Here is a 22530-nt window from a genome sequence, read left to right on the forward strand (position 1 = left end):
AGGTTACCAACTTATCAACTGCAGCGATTCACTTAACCACTGTGGCAAGAAAGGTCTCAAAAGGGGGCACAACTCATTTATCTCACTTAACAACGGAAATTTTGGGCTCAATTGTGGTCATAAGCCGAGGACTACCTGTTAACTGGACCGCACTATCTGCTGTATTCGAAGGAGAGCAAAGAGGGTCTACTCTAGACTGCCCTAAGTGAAGGCCACTTCTTTAAAACTACTTTCTTCAATTAGTAAAGGTAAAGGTTCCCCCGCACACGCGTGCTAGTCGTTTCTGACTCTAGGGGCCGGTGCTCATCTCTGTTTCAAAGCCGAACAGCCAGTGCTTGTCCGAGGACGTCTCTGTGGTCATGTGGCCAGCATGACTAGACACCAAAGGCCCACCGTAGCGGTCCCTTATTTTTCTACTTGCATTTTTACGTGCTTTCAAACTGCTAGGTTGGCAGAAGCTGGGACCAGTAACAGGCGCTCACTCTGCTACGCGGCACTCGGGATTCGACCCGTCAAACTGCCAACAAGAGTTTCTTCAATTAGCAAACCTCATTTGCGCGTTCGCGAGTGTGAGGGACAAGAGATTAACTGGAATTAACGACTGCTTTCGGGCACGAACGACGTGAATCACTCGCGTGAGGAGAGCAGCGCTCGCTGCTCGAGAACTTTGGGATGCTTTCCCTCCCTTTCCCGCCCCCGCCGTCACTCTGGGGTGGAGCTCGGAGTTGGAACCCGGCCCCTAGAAGGTGAGAGGCGGCTGCCCGCAGAAGCCAGCCAGAACCGCGCGAGGGACTCTCTCTCTTTGGGCGCGGGGCCACGTGAGAACCCCAAACAGCGCAGGTTTTTCGCTTCTGCGACCTTGCGCGGGAAGCGCCCGACTGGGCGGGAACGAGGGGGGGGGCTGAGTCGCGAAAACCCCTTTCGAGGTTGCGTGGCTTCTGCTCTGCCAGGAAGGCGCAGCGGCAGGAGAAATAGCTCCGGTGGCCACCGTTGGCGCCTAGCCGAGTTTGTCTCGAAGTTTTAAAAGAGGTTTCGGAGAGGGAGGAGCCAAGAGACCCAGCGCCTTTTCCCCCTTGCCTTCGTTCTGGTCCCAGATTTTTGCGCGTCGGAACGAAGGTGGCGGAACGCAGGGCGATGGACCTTCCCTCGTGAACTTTTCTGCCAGCCCGGCGCTAGAAGAGGACCACAAGGAAACCGAGAAAGGAATCCCGCCCCAGAGGATGCTAACTGAAGCCAAGTAATGCCAACATGTACGTTTCTGACTCGGCACTTGTCCTTACTGAAAAGAATCACGCTTTGCTTCTCTGCTTTTCTTTCTTTCATTCCCCTCTTTTCCTAAAAAAAAAACCTTGCGAAGCAGTCTCGGTTCCCTTCTCAGCCTCGGAGAAGCGAACGCGTTTGGATTACTTGCACGGTTTATTCCAGCCAAAGGATTTGGTGCTCTACCTCTGCTTTTTTTTTTTCTTTTTTCCTTCTTGGTGATTTTGACTTCCTTTTGGCTAAATGCGGTCGGTCGTTTGTGGTTTAATGTGTCCTTAGGACAGAGCCAGTGACTCGTCTGTGCAGAGAAAAAGTAGGGCCCCCAAAAACTAGCTTTTAGGGAGAACCAGGTTAAAGGAGAAAAGCCCAGCCCCAATGGAACAGACTTAGCTCAATCTGATTTCTTTGAAAGCTGACAGCTGGATGATCACAGGATAGGTTCTTTTGTGTGTGTTTTTTAAAATAACCACATGAATTCACATGTGGATTTAAAGTCATAGTTATAAGGACCCATTTTTGCTTTTTCTTACACAATTGCAATACAGCTTGATGGAAAGTTCATACAAGCAGTTGGCATTTACTCTTGGTTTTTGTTTAGAACTTTGATGCCTAGTTTCACTTCTCAGCTAAATATTATTTGGTGGTGGCATAGTTTAAAAACCCCGGCTTTATCTGAAAGAAGATGTGAGTAAAGTGTTTTACAAATATTTTACAAAGAAATACTTCCAGCCAAAAAGATACTCTGCCAAAAAGAGGAACAGGAAACTCATGAGAAAGAAGATACTCATCACCTTTAACTGTTATGGTTCTTTGGTTACTTGGGTTGCCAGTGAGAGATCTTCTGGTCTGTCTTGGGGAGAAAATATGGTATTGAGATTTGAATGATTATGCATTTAACTTTCCTAGCTGCTGGACTAACTTACTAGACAGAATGTGCAGTATTACAATATTGCATAGTGACTAAAGATGCTCCTTACTTTTGCTTTGGGTTGATGCTTGCTAAGTGTCCAGTGAACATACATAGTTGTGAGCCAGAAAGGAAGAAATAATGGAAATCATTTCGAAAATAAATTGTCCCATTTTATCTATAGTACCTAGGAACTTTTAATAAAGCAAATTCCAGAGGATCATTTTCATAAATGTATTTTCCTGTAAAAAAACTTACCCCAAAGTCTGCCTCGTTTGGATTAGAAATCTCGAGTTACTGAAATTAATCTAAAAAGCAGTATTTTTATGCTGTGTCCATCATACTAATTCAATTTATTTATTTAAAAGATTTATATGGCTGCCCATCTTAACCAGCATTGGGGAAGCTCACAATAATAATAAAACCAATAACATAAAATAATTTTAAAAGAATAAAACTATTCTGAATAGTTTGCAAGGAAAGGTAAAGATGGGGACATATAGTATTTTAAAAACTTTACTACAAATTATAAATGGCTTGAACAACACCCATGAAAAATGAATGTGACAATCTGAAGAGAAAAAGGTGATAGAATGTTATGGGAATACGGGCAGATATAAAATGGCATAGATGATGTTTACACCAGTGTAAGAAATGGGATGTTGTGAATGTAATTGATGTACTGAAAAGGAGGACTAATACTGTATGCTATTTTTGTCCTTCTTTGTGCCTTACTACTGTGATGTGGGGAGGGGTAATTACAAATACTGGGATAGATTAAGAAAAAAGTCTAAACCTGCTATCTGGTTACACTTGGGGAATAAACTAAATTTAAAAGTATATAGATTTCTGAGTAAATGTGTATAGGATAAGTGAAAGTTGTACATAAAATCTCATCAATTTGTTGACTGATAGATTAAATGAATAGTCAGCTTTGAAGATATTGCGATAGTGAAACTAGATAAGTGCATTATAATAACTGTTGAACCCTTACGCTTAAATGAAAAACATCTGTGCAACCAATACATCACCATCATTAACTTATATAATTAATTTGGTTCAGTTCCTGATTATTCATTATAAAACCTGAAGTGAAAAAGTTGAAGGGAATTGCAGTTTATCCTTTATGCAATATTACTAGTAATGGTTAATACCTCATGATAATATCCTTCTATTTTATTTATTTGTTGCTGATTTGCCCCAAAATACTTTGGAAGTTGCAAAGTCCATCTTTTTTTAAAGAAAACAACTGAGACAGTATTTTTTATATATCCTTTTATAATATAAGCAAAAATGGTATTCAAGGGGAAATCCTTATTTGCATGATCTCTCTTAGCTGAAACTTCATTTTTAGTAGGCAGCTGTATGAATTTTAGTAGTTCTGATGGGTAGTCATGCAAGGTCATAATTATATGAATGAAACCATGGAAACTTATAACTCATTCTATTCATTATTCTTTCCAAAGTCAGGCTTTGTTGCATGCCATTTTAGAGAGTTGTATAGAGCTCTCTATAGCAGTACGTCATGTTGATAGCACAGTAGTGCTAAACATCTCTCTAATTCCTTTAGATTTTATAATACATCTGCCTTACAAATTGCTTGATCAGCAATATATGTGTGTTAAAATAATGAGGATTAAGATTAATTATTAATTTCAGTTGCCTTGATAGTCTAGGATACATTTTTACTGCCATTTGTAATCAACAAAAACAAGACTTTTAAGGCAAATCATGGTAGTTTCCTAAAAGTAGTGGTAAGCCTAAACGATGTCCTCATAGAATATTTTTTTATATCTACCTACCTACGTACCTTCATCTTAAACCGAGATATCTATTACCCATTTTCTTGTAAACTGTTTCCCTTATTATTGGACAGCATTTAAAATTGATAAACAAACTTTATATAAAAGATAATACCTCCAAGGAATTCTGCATGCTAGTAAATAATAATGGGCATCCTCAAATACATTATCTTACCACACCCATTTCAGGATTTATTCCTATCATTAATTTGATCACAGCTGCTGAGTCTTATCTCTCCAGCCTAGGCCTCCATATTCAGAATACCTTGGGGGGGAATAAAACGGTAACTCTATTAAGTCCATAGATAGAAATTCTATGTACATGTTGAGTTTTGAACATATTTTTTTAGATTAATGGACTATACCTCAAAACAGCCGTAATGCTCAGCTGTTAAAAATATTAATGGAACTTGGATGTTTTCTTCCATCCTTCCTTCCAAACTTCTTATAAGTTACTAAGCCAAATGCACCCCTGCCTTAACAACAGCATCTAAGTGAATCTCATGTTTTGCTGAGAATAACGTGAACTGTGTTCTATCTCAGTGGCCAGCCTTTTGGGCACCAAGGACTGATTCCATGGAAAAAGCTTTTTCCACAGACTGGAGGAGATGTGGTTTTGCATGCTGCCTGCATCCCACATATGGGGCTTCAATTGTTTGCACGGCACAATTGTTGGCATGCCCTGACTGGTGCTGGTTCACAAACTGGGGGTTGGGAACCCCTGTTTTATCTGATTGCTGAACTTTGTTATGGCTTATACACATCTTACACCACGGGTATCAAACTCGACATGTCATGACGTATTGTGACTTTTTTCGCATTGCCAGAGCTGGGGTGGGTGCGATCTCTGCATAATGCAACCGGCCCACAGGCTGGCAGTTTGACATCCCTGTCTTACACAATTTTGCAGTCTAAGAACCACAGTTGGGCACTGGTGGCTGTAGTGGTAGCAATTGAGAGAAGAAAAACGCCTCTGACAGATACTTGTGACAATACTAATAGTTGATAGAAGGATCAGTGTATGGATATTACAATACAAATCCCAAGAGATATTGCAGCAGATTGGAAGAGAAGGGATTTTGGAGAGGAATGAGGAAAAAGACAAAATGGGAGTGTATTTAAAATTATTGTATAATGAAAAGTTGTAAGTTGCAGCCTATGGTGGACTTGATGTTAAAAAGGGTCCAATCCAGAAAATAGAGTTTAATTGGCTTGTTTGAGCAATGTAATATATCTGGTTGCTGTGAGGATTTTTCAATCCATTTTTACAGAACAAATTTTATTTAAGACATTTCAGTATGGATTTCTGGATAGAGTACACATTCTGATCACTTCATATTTAAACTGATATAAAAAGATTTCTGTAGAGATAAAAAATAAAAATGTTTTCATCTAAGAGAAACAAAATTATGTTTGGAGGGGAGTAGAATGGATCAGGGAGAAGGAACATTAATTGGAGAAATGTACTTACTTTCTTTTTGAATTGGGATTAGTTTCAGGGATATATTGAGTTCCAAACATTTATATTTGTAGATCCAGTATAATTTGAGTTAAACACTGAGTAAAGTTAGAGGATTGATTGACTTTCTCATTTTCAGTAACCTTAAAATATTTCTTGGTAATTTTAATTGACTTTATACCTAGGTTTTAATCTGTGTGTTTGTGTGTGTGTGATTTTTTTATTTTAATACTAAATCTGATATAGCATATTTGTTAAAGCTACCTTATATATACATAAGATTTCCAGGAACTTAGAGTAATTTTAATAGGCATAATTTCTCTTTCAAAGTGAGAAAAGATCTCTTTAAGTAGGATTGATTGAAAATAATGATCCTCTGATATTCAAAATGCAGTCTATATTTGCACTATTTAGCTGAACTGAAAATTATAGCTGTGTAATAATAGTATATTGACCACTTGTTTTTTTAATGGATAGATAAGATATTTTTATTTACAGAATTAGGGTCATAGTGCAGGCCATCCTTAAAATGTAAAGATTTCCTCAGCCATATTTTCTTAATTAATGTTCTTAGACTCTGTAGGCTATTTCAGTATTTCATATAGGAAAAAATGAGGCTAAGGAACATAAAAGCAAACTTCTTCATCTAGTAAAGAATTCAGAATATGTGTGTTCATTTATTAACCATTCATTATGGATCTCTGGTATCTCATTTTCAGAAAGTTTAGCAAGGATTTATTTGCAATTGCATTGACATGCAAGACAATCATTTTGTTGTGTGCTAATCCAGTTATTTTAGAGTGTCTGGCTTCATCAAAGAGCTTTTTATATTTCAGAGAGCAAGAAGTAGTGTAGGATCACCATTAAGTTTAATGTTACTGCTCATCAGAAAGCTGAGTCACTTTCTGACTTGATAATTTAAGATACTTTTCAGTAAAGAAAAATGTGATTGATTAATCAGCTACTTATTTATGAAAAATCAATAATATTATGTAGTTTAATTTCTAACTAGAATGAAACTGTTTGTACATTTACCTTTAAAAGACACAGACATTTTTCTGTCCTTTCTGAGGAATTGATCTATGTAAGAAAACCTCCATGCCATTATCTAGGGAAGAGCAAGTTGGATTACAAATAAAAGTTCCCTGTAAAATGGCTGCTTCTGTCTGAAAAGAAAAACCAAAAGGAGATATTTTCCATACAGAGAGTAATCTCAAAAACGACTTCTTGTTTTACTGATGTTTTAGATTAGATCTTTCATAATTCTGGAAGGACATATGGAACTGGAGGTAAGGCATCTGGAGGACATTAGGCCGCCTGTGAGGAAACTCAGATGTTCTCAGAAGACTTAAGTACTGCCTTTGATTTGCTTCATATTCCCTTTCTCACGTAGGCACAATTCTCATGAATCTGATGAAAATAAGTACTCTAATGTTGATGGTTGCAAATATGGGGTTAATATTAATATAGGCTGATGGTATTTAATAAATTAGCAATCTCATTTTATATATTACAAAATGCAGTTAATGAGTATTGGCCACTGACATATAGCTCCTATGTGACAATAAAACTTTAAAACAGCTTTCCACTAAAATCGGTGAAATCAACTTTAAAACCCTGTTGGTACACGTTGGGAAGAAATATTAAAACCCAGATTCAGAATACAACTATTTTGGCAAAGGAGGGCTGTCCAAGATTCAGCTGAGTAGACCAGAAAAATCTTTTTTTTCTTTCTCCATCTCTGCAGTGTATGTCATCAATGCCTGTCCATTCATTTCCCCCTTTTGATCTCATATAGCAGAACTAGAGAAGGTAGAGTTCTTTAGATGTTGCTGAACTATGCTTTTTATAATCTAGTCAGAATGCGCTTTGTTAAGTGGACTTGTGGGTACAGAATCTAAAAAGGAGCACAATGTAGAGTTTCTTATGTTGTGGTAGCAGTGTACAATCCATCTGTATCCCCAGGGACACCCATGCTGCTTTCCCTGAACCAGTTAACTTTCCTTGCCATCCTAGCTCCAGAGTCCTCCCCCATGCCAGCTGATACCAAGTTATGCCATGCTGTGTGGTCTTTAAGACTATCTGAAAACACAGGCTAGAAATGGGCAGCATATAATTTTAAACAAGTAAAGTACCATTAATAATGAAGAAACTGCATAGCACCCAGGTTGGAGTAAACTGCAAAAGGCAAATATCCCTTGGCTCTAATTAAATTAGTAACATAGTCATTGTTATATAGCTATTTTCTTAATAGATGCAGTGATGCAAAGGTCCACCTGATACCCCAATGGAGCAAACCAAACAGTTGGCCGTCCTCTCTAATTAGTCATAGTGCGATTCTTTCCTGGCCTGCCTGCAGTGGGGTAATTCCTATACTAGTGATCATGCAGTAATCACCAATCAGAGCACACTGTCTCTGAATCTAGATGTACAAAAGGAAGTTAAAGAAAAGGACTAGTACGTTCACCTCAGCTTCCCTGTTGGTAATGATGATCATGCCTATTTTGTGGAGATACCAATTAATGAGTAATGATGACTAGCTTTGGTTCCAGATTCTGATTCTTGTAAATGCAATCCAGTTTGCGTGATATGTTTAGCCTTAAGCAAATATTGCATTTACCAAACTCAAAGACTGTCTATGATGTGAGATGGAATGGTGACACCCATGATCCCATTTGTAATAATATAGATATTTTCATTTTCATGTCCTTTTTTGTGAAAGGTGTTGTTTCCTAGAATTCCTAGTTGTGGTAAAGGTAAAGGAAAAGAGTCAGTGATGTACAAAAGTGCTTTAATGACAGAAGGATTGATCCCAAATCTTCACTGGATGCACAGAAGAGAAATAGGGAGAATAGCCTATCATCCCTATGTGACTTTTAAGGTTGTAGCTAGAATCAAGTCAATGTTTTTAATATGAGAATAACTTTGTTTTCCCCCTGTACATTACATTAAACTAGGTGATCTTGCAGAGCTTCCACTAATCCACTGGCTGATGAAACACAAGTACGATTTTACACTTGGACTGCAGCCTTATATTGCTATTCCAATCTTATATCCACTCCTGTTGTTACCTCTTTAAATCAGTGGGAAAAAATCTTAAATTTGGTAAATTTGCGTGTAACTTATTTACTTGTTTTCAGTACCGTTCAGAGGACACTACTTTGGGAGTGCATTTCCACAAACGACTTTGGGCAGCTTAAAACATTTTAGTCATATAATTGATAACTATTATTACTTATTTCTTATCTAAAACAGAGAAAGTTATCTGCTGATCTCCAAATGTTTTAGAATAAAGCTCCTATTCATGAAATGCACTCCCAAAGTAGTGTGTGTGTGTGTGTGTGTGTGTGTGTGTGTGTGTATAAAGTATTTAATATATTATGCAAGAAGAAATAGATTGAAGAAAGCAACTCTTTGAAGAAAAAGTAGATTTGTAATAGCAGAAATGTTAAAGAGGTTTTTCTCATTCCTTGTTCCATAGGATGTCATATGAGATTCAGATGTGGTGCTGTCAATGGAAAACGAAGTCACATTTATTTTTTCTATTCATACTCAGTCTTCTATGCATACAGATTTCAGGTAAGATACCGTGAATATTTCTTTAATAAATCATAAAAAACACTAACCAGTATCTATATTGGTTTTATGAAGGTTTTACAAAAGGTATTTGAAGATAATTATATTATTATTATACTATTAAGACATTATTTTATTAATAAAACAAGTATAAACCTTTGTATCATATACGCATTTATACTTTTGGATGGATGCTTTTTACTTCATCAGTAATCCTAATTTTTCCTTGTTAATTCTTAGAGTTACATTTCACAAATTATTAAGGTACGATTTTCAGATCAGATGCCCAAGTAATGGGCGGGTGGCAGCCAGTGGTGCATTTTGAATCTCCCAGTGCACCACATACAATCTTGTGTGCTATTGCACAATGTGCTAGAAACAGAATTTGATAAGAGCTGTAGCAGTTGATTAATATTAGTACTTAGTGTAGAAAATTCAGTGCAACAGGAATTGAACAAATGTCATACTCAATTACCAAAAATATCACCTATAAATCTAATAATTATTTCTTTCAATATGAACTGCACACATCATAGTATCATTTAAGAAGCTGAGTTTTGTGAAGCATCTAGTAAAAGTACGTTGTGAATAGAAAGTATAGCTTCATTTGTTCTGCAGAGTAAGATCAATTTTACTGCTTTATGAAACACAAAAATATAGAAGGAAGAAAACATCACCTCAAAGGAAGGAAACAAGCTGGAAATTTCCCTCTTTGGCACATCTCTGATGTTCTCATAGGAGTGGTCTTTAATTATGGCTTTGATGTTATTAGTCTTTGTCACCTTATGATATTTGTGAGTCTCTGCCAATAATTCTTTGAAGGTGTGGTTATATTTTTACAAATAGAAGAATGGAGGAAAATTAGGCTTCCTCTATTTTGTGTACATAGTTTGGATTAGATTTGCAATTAAGCAGAGCAAAGTGATAAATAAGTAACCATACCAGTCTGTCTCTTCATGATTGCTATAATGGGTATTATGAAATTTATTTCTGAAAATATTTTTTATTTTCTTTAAACATTTATTAAATGGTAAATTGGATTTAGTGAAGCCTGGGAGGGGACATGACTTGCTCCGAGAAATAGAAGGAAGGAATTGTTTTTGATATAGATAAATTCCTTCTGTTCAGAAGATGTATTATTATTGTTAAATATGTGGTCCCAGACAACATGTTGTTTACTAAGCAGGAAAGATTTGTAAGTATAAAAAATTAATAAAATATCTTACAAAAGAAAGAAGACAATAGCAAAAAATGATGCACAAGGAAAAGCAGAATAAATTCAGTAGGTGGTAGATAAAAATAAACTATTAGCAAGAGGGATTTGACTGCTACTAATGTAATAATCCAGATAGTAGAATTCAAATAATTTTACCCCAGTGGCAAGACATAAGAAAACTTCTAGTCACAATTGCTAAAACTGAAAGGAACTTTAGAAGCACTTCTACACTAACATTAATAGTTTAGCTTCAGGGTCTTTAAAATGACATATGGATTTTGAGATCAATAAATAGCTATTAAGTCCATGGTAAAAGCCATGTTTTTATATATTTTCTGAAAACTGAGAGACTGGAGCCAGATGCCACACTTGAATCCGGAAGGAATGCTGGCTAGGCTTCTCTCCTCCTTTTAGAACCACAGATCTCTGATAGCCAGGGCCATCTTCACTACGTTTCTCCTGCAGACCTTAACACTGGAACAATTATTTTAATGAGGAAAAACATGCATTTGGATGGTTAGGCCTTAAAAGTAATACGGCTTTAAAAAGTCAACTCTGCCATCTTACATTGTGTTCTGTAAGCAATTGGCAAGCAGTTCCAGTATTTTGATAGTCATCATTTGATATCTGTTCCTTGTGCTAGATGCTGCACCACTTGACATTTCTGAATACTTCAATATATAGGGATTGTGGCAATAGTCAAAGCAGCTTGGTTAGCCACGGTTAATATGACCAACTCAGTTGAGACATCAAGCATGATTATGAAATATTTCCACAACTGCCACATGTGACATCTTGGTGACAGCCCATGGTGAAAGAGTACCTCTAAAGTGTAGACTTAATCCCTTAAGAAGAAAGTAGGCTTAATAAAAACAAGTGGGATCTTCATGTTTTTACCTAGGTTTTAACTTGATTTTTTCCCCTCCTTTTTTAATCGTCTTCTTACTTAATGGATGCTCAAGGCTTCTAATGGCTTTTGTAGAGTTGGGTGCTAAGGAACCTTCAGTAATGCAACAAAAGTTTAACTCTCCCTGTCTATACATCTTTCAACATTCAGATAATGAATTTGCAAGTTTGGTTGGTATTCTGTTAGAAAGACTGTGAAATATCAGAGTACGAAAGAATATTGACATGAATCTTCATAGTATTTTATAATTAGATATAAACTTTAGTATTTCAGAAATAGTAGCTCCTGAATTTTCATAAAATTGCTTCAAATGCTGCAATGCACTCAGGATCATAAATTAAGTAAAATCTACTTAAAAATAGGAAGCATGTTTGAAAATACTAATTTAAGTAATAATGCACCTGTCTTGGTACATTGGTAATGAATGTAGTATATGTAATGAAAATTGTAAAATTTTGAACCAACTATGAAAGGGATTTAAAAAAAAATGGAGTCAGCCACATTGTCCAGAGCCAGCCCTATGATTAGTCATAATAGAGCAATGGATTAGAACCAGTAACTGAAGTGGGGTTAAAAACTCACCTATTGTCCTCTAGAATTGTTGCACAGAGGACCTGTTCACTGTGCCTATGACACATGGAGCTCTAAGTAGTTTGCTTCCTAACTAGAAAGATCCTAGGACAGGGGTGTCAAATTCAATTTCATTGAGGGCCACATCAGCATTACGGTTGCCCTCGAGGGGGTGGGTGGGTGTGGTCAGGGTGGGCACAGCCTACTGGATGGGCATAGCTGGAGTGCATGTGGCCTACTGGGTGGGCATGGCCAGCTCTACATGGTTCACGTCAAGGGTGCTTATGGGGGCCTGGGCAGGAGTGGGACAGATCTGAGGGTCTCTGGCAGAAGGGAGATGGGACCGGGGCAAATGCCAAGGCATGGTCCACTGGAGGAATCTCACTGTTCCTCTAAGGCCATGCGGGAGGGTGGGCTGGACGGTGGCGCAGAGGTCAAATGCCCAGCCCTCAAGGACCCACGGCACCAGCCCCACTTCCCCAAGGGGGCGCCCAGCTGCACTTACCTCCTTGAGGCTGCTGCTGCTATGCTTGCTCTCGTTAGCCAGGTTGCTCATGATGGGTACAAGGGCAAAATCAAGAGGGAGGCCCACTCCCTCTCCATGTGAGGAGTCCTGGCTTTCCATCCAAAGCTTCCTTAGCAATAGGATGGGAGATCCCCCAGGATAGGCCAGGAGGAGGGGGCAAGGGGATGGTGAAAGGGCAGCAGGGAAGGACTAAGGCAGGACTTCCTTCAGACCCTCCTCTCTTCCTTCCTTCCTTCCTTCCTTCCTTCCTTCCTTCCTTCCTTCCTTCCTTCCTTCGAGTGGTGGGAAAATATTTGAGATGATGGAGGGAGAAAAACAGGCAAGAAACACAGCTGGGGAAGTGTCATCCTTCGTGAGGAATGAAGAAATGCACCATCGCCTGGAAGTGGCCAGCACATGGCCTTCGCCTACTTCACATATCTGGCTTGGTGGGCTCTGGGGGAGGGGATGCCATGAGCAGCATGAGAGTTGATGTTACCTGCGCAATGCCCCCCAGCCTGCCCGGTTTTGGCAGGCAGCGGAGCACTCTCCTCACAGTGCCGAGAGGCTGAGCCAGGTGGCATGAATCTGAAGAGAAGCACAACACTGCCCAGCCCCTAGCCTGCCCAAAGTAGGCAGGACCATCTGCTGGCCACTTCCAGGTAATGGTGCATTTCTTCATTCCTCACAAAGGGTGATACCTCCCCAGCGTGTGTCCAGGGGGCAGGGGTGAGACGGCAGGGGCTGGTCTCTCGCTGCTTCCAGATGGCCTTGTGGAGCTAAGACTGAATGCGTTTCAGCATAGATGGCCACCACAAAATTGTACATTGGCTTCCGGCCAGCCTGGGCCAAGGCAGCAGAGGCTGTTCCCTCACTGTTTCCAGGATGGCTTCGCGTGTCCACATGAAACCACTTCACAGGCCGGATCCGGCCCACGGGTCTTGTGTTTGACATGTCTGTCCTAGGAGTACAGCACAGAGAGCTCAATGCAAGCCAAATGGTAAGTATGGAAGTGATTATAACAAGGGATTACTAGTTTCTTCTATTGCTTGGGCATGGTTTTTTTTAAAGTTGTTATTTAAATAAAACAAATATTTTAAAAATATTAGTATAAGAAAATTTATTGTTGTAATGGGATTTGATATTAAGGTATTGTGTTTTCAGATCTGTTTAGGAAATCCTAAGTAAAGATACCACTGATCCATTTGGAATATGTGCATTATATCCAAAGCTCCACATTGTCAAAGCAGCTGTGTCTTTTTTCTTGTAAAGTTGTCTTTTTTCTTGTACAGTTGTTTCAGAAATTGTTTCCATCTGTCTGATGTGTGGGCATGCACAGACATTTCTCTTCAATTTTTTCCCCCAAAAGGAGAAGTAGCTGTACATGCATATTCATCTAGGTAGAGCTGGGAATAGCTTTTGAAGCAGGTGCATAACCCTCTTCAGGAACAGATACTTCAGCTGCACTTCTATGCATTTTGAAATTCATCTTTTGAAATATTTGCATAGTGCTATTACTCAATCTTAACAATTTCTTCATTAGTTCTTTTGAAATATCTACAAACTGTTTTATAAGTTGGACACGTCAGTATATTTTCCACAATAGATAGCAAATATTGAATTTCCTAATTAATCATACATAAGTTGCACTTATTTTTGTAGTTGTAAAACCAAGAGGCCTGCTTATTAAATAGTAATAAGACAGTATCACCCACCAGGACAGTCAGTGTTTCATCAATTAAAAAACATACTAAATCCTAGACACATAAAAGCTATTCCTGTAGCAAGTGCACGGATTGGAAATTACACATTTTTCTATTTGTTAACGGCTAGCTTAACTTTTGAATTAATAGTCAATTCAAATACAGGTAGTCCTTCAACTTACGACCATAATGGAGCCTGGTCATAATGGTTGTAATATGTGTCTATCGTCATGTGACTAAGCCAATTTTACGACCTTTTTTTGTGGCAGTTAGTAAGTGAAGACCATGATCATTAAGTAAACACATTGATTGCTATACCGGAGGATTGCTGAAACCCAGAAATAAACGCTTTCAGAAAAAAACATTGCAAATTGCAATCATGTGATTACAGGACACTGCAAACAGCCATAAGTGCGGGCTGGCTGCCAAGTGCTCAAAATGTGGTCACATGACAATGGGGGGGGACTTCAGAACTGGGTTGTATTTTGGGGGGGTCCATTATAATTTTAAATGGTCATTAAACAACTGATCATCTGTATTAGTGACAACTAATCAAATACCTGAAGAAAAAAATCTCAGATACTTAGAAATTGGAAAACAACCCATTTGATGTAAATATGTGAAAAAAGTAAAAAGTAAGATATGCTGATTTTAAAATTTTAAGATGTGTATGTGACTTTGATATGCTATTTCTAGGAGGAAAAAGTATGCTAAGAATAATGTATTTTTCTTTGTCAATTGTTCTTCGTGCAAAATACTGAGCACTATTATGTTCAGCAAGACTGATAATCCTCACTTTTTATTCAAAAGGAATGAAAATTGAATTTTAATAACCATTATCTGTTCTTTTCTGCAACTTCAAAGATCTTCAGTGCTGACTTAATTTTTTCTTGATTCATACTAGTTAATGATCACCAGTGCTTTGTAAATCAAGTTAGAGCAGTTTTTCTGTAACCTGTATGTGAGCAGTAACCAAAGCAAAAAAATTCTTAATCAGAAAAGGTCCATGACTGAGAAATCTGCAGTTATGGTCCAAACAGATCTGGAGGGTACTATGTTGCAAAAAGCTAATTAGAAATAAACAGGTCTCTAGATGTAAGTCTACAGCAATAGAAAGAGTTGCTGCTGACTATGAAAAAAACATTGAAACATGAAATCTTCTCCTGTTTCATCTAGACTAAAGAGCTGCATATTTCCTTCATTAAAACTGACTAATCTTTTTGTCACTCTAACTGGGAAACCACTTGCTTTTGAAAGAGGAAAAAATCTAAAACATAAAAGAAGCCTTCAATTTATGACAAGATGTTAGTTCCATTTTTTCCTACTTCATCCACCCACAAGGAAAATAAAAGCTAATACTTTACCTTAAATAAATGAATAAAACATGACTAAGTTTAAAGGAATGAAAGATTCAGTGGGTGTATCTTAAACATACACTGATATGATCACAGCACAATTAATAAAATGTAGCACCTTCAATGAGATGATGGGTAAACACATTCTGTAACTGGAATAACAACTATATAGAAAGTTAATCACATGTTACAAATTTATGAACATGAGAAGTAGTATAAAATGTGGGCCTTTGCTGAAGATATGAAAAAAGAAACAATGCTTTTATGGAGGTCTTATTTATTTTATTACACTTTCAATTATATGTTCACCACCTTGATTTATTTGTAAAAATAATAAAGTGGGATATAAATAAAATAATAAAAATATAAGGAGGGATAATTGCATTGTAGCTCATTCTGCTATAGGCAGGATAGTAGGTTATCCTTAACTGATTATTATTATTATTATTATTATTATTATTATTATTAATAATAATAATAATAATAATAATAATAATAATAATAATTCGGTTTATATACCGCCCTACTCCCAAAGGACTCAGGGCGGTTTACAAGGCAAAATTTAAAAACAATACAATATAAAATTTAAATTAAATTAAGTCTAGCCGCAAAAAATAAAATCACAATTTAAAAACAGTAAACCCCTCAGTCCAGACCAGATAGCTCAAAGAGCCAGGTTTTTAGGTCCCGGCGAAATGAACGAAGGTCGGGGGCAGTCCAGAGTTCCATTGGCAGTTGATTCCATAGGGCAGGCACGCCCACAGAGAACGCCCTCCCCCTGGGGATTGCCCGTCGGCAATCCTTGACCGGCGGTACCCTGAGGAGGCCCTCCCTGTGGGAGCGCACAGGACGATGGGAAATTGACGCTGGCAGCAGGTGCTCCCTCAGATAATCTGGGCCCATGCTATTTAGGGCTTTATAGGTCATCACCAGCACCTTGAATCTCACCCGGAGGGCAACTGGAAGCCAATGCAGCTCACGGAGAAGAGGTGTTACATGGGAGTATTGGGAGACTTGTGATTATCATTGTACTTGTAATCAAGGAATACTTGTGTGTGGTCCTCTTCAGAGTCAAAAAAGAACTTTTCTGACTACAAAGAATGCCTTCTTTTACACTGAATGGCCAGTGAAATAAACTAGGATTTTTCAAATTGTATGCTGTGGAATCCTAAGAACTTTATGGGATTTGTAGGGGAAAAAAGTTCACTTAAACCCAGGCAGCGTTAAAAGTTCTACTTTTTAGTGTTGTGTTTTTCCTCCTGAAAACCATGTCAACAGATTATTTGGATCAAGGATACCTTTACTAATATTAGAGTTTAAAAGCATTATTTGCAGTTATGAGTAAAAAATTCAAAATTGTTTAATGCTATATGTACATTTGTACATACACAACTTTGCATTACTACATTTGTTAATTTCCAGTTCCTAATATTAGCAGTAGAGGATATAATATTCAACCAGTTGGCAGCTCAAGTTTGGTCCTTGTAATCATGTTAAATAAATTGTTAGAAAAAATCCAGATTTGAAATAGAAGGACTATTTTTTGTTATAAAACCTGGACTGTGTAACTTTGATCAATGTAGAGGATTAGATACCAATTGCAGTTAAATAAGTATCATTTACAAGATAGCAATACCCTGAGAAAATATTTATCTTAATATATTTTATATTAATATATATTTTAATGTATTTATGTTCAGATATAAGTTGCAAGAAATAACTGCTTTGGGCCCACTTTTAAGTATTAGAATGTTTTACATATTTTCACAAAATCATTATTTATAAAAAATTATTACAATGCAGTGTTTGCAAAACATTCTGTATCTAGAAAAGGAGAGTTCTGGGGATTGCTAAAACATCCTATTGTTTCTTTGAATTATTCTGTTCTGGTTGTTGCAGATGGTCCAGGAATTTTCCAAGCAGGAAGTAATTTGTGATATTGCAGATGGAGACTGGGCATGAAATGCACCCAAAGCTTTTACATGCTTAATAAATTATGGTTTGTCACACAGTCAGCCAGATGTTCACACTGGATTTGAAGCATTTTTTCCAACTATTGAGTCTTTCCAAAGGATGTTGGATGTTTGATGGTCTTAAAGGTATTGTTGCAGGATGTAAGCTGTTCTGAGCAAATTGCAATTGACTGATTTTTGTCAATGCCGATGGTGTTCAAGTGGTGCTCCAATTGTTCTGGGATTGCACACAAAATGCCTATACTATTGGTACTACCTTTGCTTTCTTTTGCCACAGTCTTTCTATTTTTATTTGCAGCTCTTTGTATTTTGTTATTTTCTCTAGTCTAGTTCTTTCCCTTCAGCCATCTCCAGGTATTACAATGTCTACTATCCAGACTTTTTTATCTTACTTATTAACAGTTGTTAAGTCTGGGGTGTTATGTGACAGGTGCCCGTCTGTATGAATTCTAAAGTCCCAGAGCACTTTAGCTTCTTCATTTTCTATGACTTTCCCTATTTTATGTTCCCACTAGTTCTTGCAGACAGTGTTATTTCTTGCAGTTCTTCCAGTGCACCATTGTTGCTATTTGCCAGAATTAGCCGCTCTATATCTTTCTTCAATTTGCCTGCTCTTAGCCAGGTCTTGTTATTATTTCTTTTCCCTGCTATTTTTTATGCCACTGGCCATGTAATGTTTTGTCTCCCCATGCCTCTTCTCTGTTCTTCATTTGGTCTTTCTTGTAGGCCAGTTTGGTCTCTCCAGTACTCAGTAGGCCTTCCTGGTATACTAGCTTTGGTGCATCTTCTTCACTATCCTACAGATATTCTTCCAATGTACTTTCAATACACCCACTTACTTTCCTTGGTAGTAGTAGGGCAAACTACCCTACTAGGGCATATGTGGCTGAGCAAATTCCCCTGATCTAGGAATGGGTGCAACTGGTGCACAACACAAAGCTGTGCAAAGCCCTCCCCTAACCATGATTGTCAACTGACCTTTGAGCAGGAATAGTGAGTCCAGGAGGACCCCCAGATTGTGCACAATTGCCACCCCATCCAGCACCGAACATCAACAGGCACATAGAGATAAGCAACATTTAAATTGAAACAGATACCGTATTTTCCGGCGTATAAGACGACTGGGCGTATAAGACGACACCCGACTTTTGAGAAGATTTCCATGGGTTAAAAAGTCGTCTTATACGCCGGAAAATATGGTAATAAAAAAGGCTAAAAAGAAAACAAAAAGACTAGAACACCTCCTTGCCAGCAATCAGCATCCAGATATGCAAGGATGAACACTGGGATTAACATCAGACACAACAAGCCGTAAACAATACTCTATGTAAGGGACTACCAACTTAGATAAATAATTAAGGAACTACCTAGGAGAAAATAACACCCCCATAAACACTGACAAGGCAATGTAGTGTATATAAACAGACAGCAAACCTCATGCACTTCTAGCACTGAAACGATTACCTAGTCAAGTAATGAAACATCTGCAAGCAAACAACCAAACTCAAAGCACCAAGGACTCCACAGTTCAACCCTAAGTTTCATATATTCTCTTCTATTAATTAACTTTCTACATATCTTCCCTTCCTTCCAAGTAAGCTTCAAGTGATAAACTCAATAAAGTTAATGTTGCTACCTATCCATTAAGGGTAAGGGGGCAGTGTTTTCCTGATACGATTTTTTTTCATTGTGATAAAAGATTTACCGTCACTTTGTAATCAAATTTACATAATACAGGTAGTCCTCAACGTACAACCACAATTGAGGTAAAAAATTCTGTTGCTAAGCGAGACATTTGTTAAGCGAGTTTTACCCATTTTATAAGCTTTCTTCATAAAGTTGTTAAGTGAATCACTGGAGTTCTTAAGTTAATAATATAGTTGTTAAGTGAGTCTGGCTTCCCTATCGACTTCGCTTGTCAGAAGGTCACAAAAGGTGATCACATGACCCAGGGACACTGCAGCCGTCATAAATATGAACCAGTTGTCAAGCATCTGAATTTTGATCATGTGATCAAACATCAACAGTCACACAGAGATAAGCAACATTTAAATTGAAACAGATAATAAAAAGGCTAAAAAGAAAACAAAAAGACTAGAACACCTCCTTGCCAGCAATCAATACCCAGATAAGCAAGGATGCTACGTTGGTTGTAGGTGTGAAAAACTATAAGTCATTTTTCAGTTCCATTGTAACTGAACAGTCACTAAACGAACTGTTGTAAGTCGAGGATGACCTGTATGTTGCTGCTGTTTATTGTTTAGGCCAAATTCTAAACTTAGATATGTTTAATGTATTTAGCAGGAAACAAAACGTATTGTGGGGGAAACGGATGGTATAATAATTCAGTTTAACTTTTAAATGGATGACCATATTGCCTCAACTGAACAGAATTTGCTCTGAAGGTTGTACAATCTGATTAAGGCTTTAAATAATTCTAATCCTAACACAAATAAAGCCTTAATTTTGTTCTGTATCATTATTGCATATAACATAAAACAGTAATTTGAATGTGCCTTTAATTTTCAGTCATCATAAATTTATTAACTTTGCATTATACTGTGAAAGATTTTGCATTAGTTTCCCCTTTTTCTTCATTAAATATTATTATTCTCCTCCAGTTTTGGGAAAACAATTACAAAGTTGAGTTATTCCTGTTATCTTTTTCCTCCAGTATACAATTATTGGCAAGATAGTCTGTTTTTCTTTTCCTCAGAGGACTGTGATGTGAAGAACTCTAAAGACCCCTGTGCCCTGCTGGCTTCAGACCAGCAGAGTATAAGTGAAAGGGACAAATTTCTTGCACCTTTGCTTCCTTCCCTGTTTTTTTTTTTAATTTAAAACGGGGAAAGCATCTTATCAGGATGGGAGAATAGGACTCTCTCCTAAATTTATAATTTGAATTTTCAGTTTAAAAAGGTAAAGGTTCCCCCGCACATGCATGCTAGTCGTTTCCGACTCTAGGGGCTGGTGCTCATCTCCGTTTCAAAGCCGAAGAGCCAGCACTTGTCCGAGGACGTCTCCGTGGTCATGTGGCCGGCATGACTAGATGCCAAAGGCGCACGGAACGCTGTTACCTTCCCACTGTAGTGGTCCCTATTTTTCTACTTGCATTTTTACGTGCTTTCGAACTGCTAGGTTGGCAGAAGCTGGGACGAGTAACAGGCGCTCACTCTGTTATGCGGCACTCGGGATTCGACCCACCACACTGCCGACCTTCTGATCGACAAGCTCAGCGTCCTAACCCACTGAGCCACCGCATCCCTTGAATTTTCAGTTACTATCAGTGAAAATCATTACTATGTTTACTAATTGAAATATAAGGACATATAATAGCTGAAAAGATGAATGGGTTGTTTTATGGCTGATTTGTTAGGAAATAGAGGAAAAGAAACTGCAGGAAATGTTTGGGCAGACAAATTTGTGTGCCTGAAGCTTATGGATGGGTATTTCTCTGTTTTAATCATGTATGTGATATATAACACATACATACCTGCACATACACGCACACACGCTTTTTGGAAGGGATATTTTTGATGTCAAATAGTATTTAACCAGATGAAAGAACATAGACACAAAGCATAGTGCCCAGTCTTTCCGTTTCCTTACCATTTCCACTCCAACACTTCTAAAGAATGTGTGGGTTGTAATTCCAAGCACTTCGTCTTTAAAAGAATTTCCTTTAGATCTAAGAATTCTTTCTAAGCAATTATCATGTGACAGAATGATTAAACAGGAAATGGTTCTCTAGCACATGGGAAATTTGAGATAGCAAAGCTACTCTGAGATACGGTTTTCCTAAATTGTAAGGACAGGTTTTATGCCAACCCAAGATCCTGCTGGATTTGCTTACTGCTTGCACTGATATTCTGAGACTGTAGTTTTATAAAGTAGCAGGTGCAATAATGGTGCTTTACAAATAAGAATAAGAACATTAAATATGTCCCAATTAATACCCATTAATACTTACTGGCTACATTTACTAATCCTATAATTTTTTACCCAAATATTTTGCAACTTACCGGTAATTTTAATTTACTTTTTACTTGATGGGGTCGTTTTCAATATCAGTGGTACACATGACAGAATTGCAAGGGGAAAGCCACAGTTCTCCAAAAAGAACGTTGCTACCTGTCTGCAGTTTGCAAAAGACAATGTGGGTAAGCCAGAAGGCTATTGGAAGACTATTCTGTGTGATCAAGATATCAATGTTAATACTCTATTCGACTGCAATAGAGGGAGTTGTAAGTCAATGCCTTTTCTTCCCCCCCTCCTCCTCACTTTTCTTTCCCCTTTCCCTCCCCACTATGTCCTAGTACAGTGATGGTGAACTTTTTAGAGACCGAGTGTCCAAACTGCAACCCAAAACCCACTTATTGATCGCCAGGTGGGCATGGCCCAATGGGTGTGTGGGGCCAAGGTAGGCGTGGTCACCTCGATGTTGCTTGGGAGGGATGCCTGTGTGGGCCAGGCAGTGTTGGGGGAGATCCAGGGGGACTCTGGCAGGTGGGGCGGTAGGCTCGTCCTGCAGGGTGAGCTGAGGCAGGGCGGGGGTGCCATTGTTGCAGGGCAAGGTGAGACAGTGACTGGGGCGGTTGCTCTCTGACACCATCGGCCCCCGCCCACAGAGGCCAGCGAGTGCATGGGGGCCAACAGTGGCCATCAGCAGCCATAGCCTGCCAGCCCCTTGACCAGCGCACTCGGGCTCCACAGCCCACCGCCAGCAGTTTAGAGAAGCCACCTCTGAGCTGGACGGACGGCCGACAGCTGAGGCGATGCAATGGGTCATGCCAAGGAAAAGGAGAGCATGCGAGGCCAGGAAGGATGGGACGGGGGCGGAGGGAAACCAGCCATGCTGGGATGCATCCAGCCATGTGGAACCTCGTGAAGTTAGTGGACAACTGATTGAAGAGGGACGGTTGCCATCTCCGAGGCATGGCACGTGTGCCCACAGAGAGGTGACTGAGTGCCACCTCTGGCACGTGTGCCATAGGTTCACCACCACTGTCCTAGTATTTGCTTTTGTATTTTTGTATTTTATTCTTTAATCTAATAAAATGTTATAAAGGGGGAAGACTGTTCTGTGGATAGATGAAACCAAAACTAAACTTGTTTTTCTTTTTAAAAAACTATTATATTTGCCAAAAAGCACACATTGCATTCCAGCACAAGAACTTTATCCCGTTTGTGAAACATGGTAGTGGGAGTGTCATGGTTTGGGCCTGCTTTGCTGTCTCTAGACCAAGACAGCTTGCTATCATTAATGGAACTATGAATTCTGAATTGTACCAACAAAG

At 38.5% G+C, this 22530-nt stretch overlaps 1 protein-coding gene across 2 annotated transcripts in view; it reads left to right on the forward strand.

Moving 5' to 3' along the window:
* Positions 1-921: 921 nt before the first annotated feature.
* The window catches only part of ADGRG6 (adhesion G protein-coupled receptor G6), a 102566-nt gene continuing 80957 nt past the window's right edge, over positions 922-22530 (forward strand). For both annotated transcript variants that reach the window (XM_081337170.1, XM_081337169.1), the window contains exons 1-2: positions 922-1250; positions 8910-9007. In XM_081337170.1, the coding sequence (XP_081193296.1) occupies positions 1249-1250; positions 8910-9007 (100 nt within the window). In that variant the 5' untranslated portion in view covers positions 922-1248. The remainder of the gene's footprint in view (positions 1251-8909; positions 9008-22530) is intronic.

Source organism: Vipera berus (assembly GCF_964194415.1).
Source record: "Vipera berus genome assembly, chromosome: 1".
NCBI lineage: Eukaryota > Metazoa > Chordata > Lepidosauria > Squamata > Viperidae > Vipera > Vipera berus.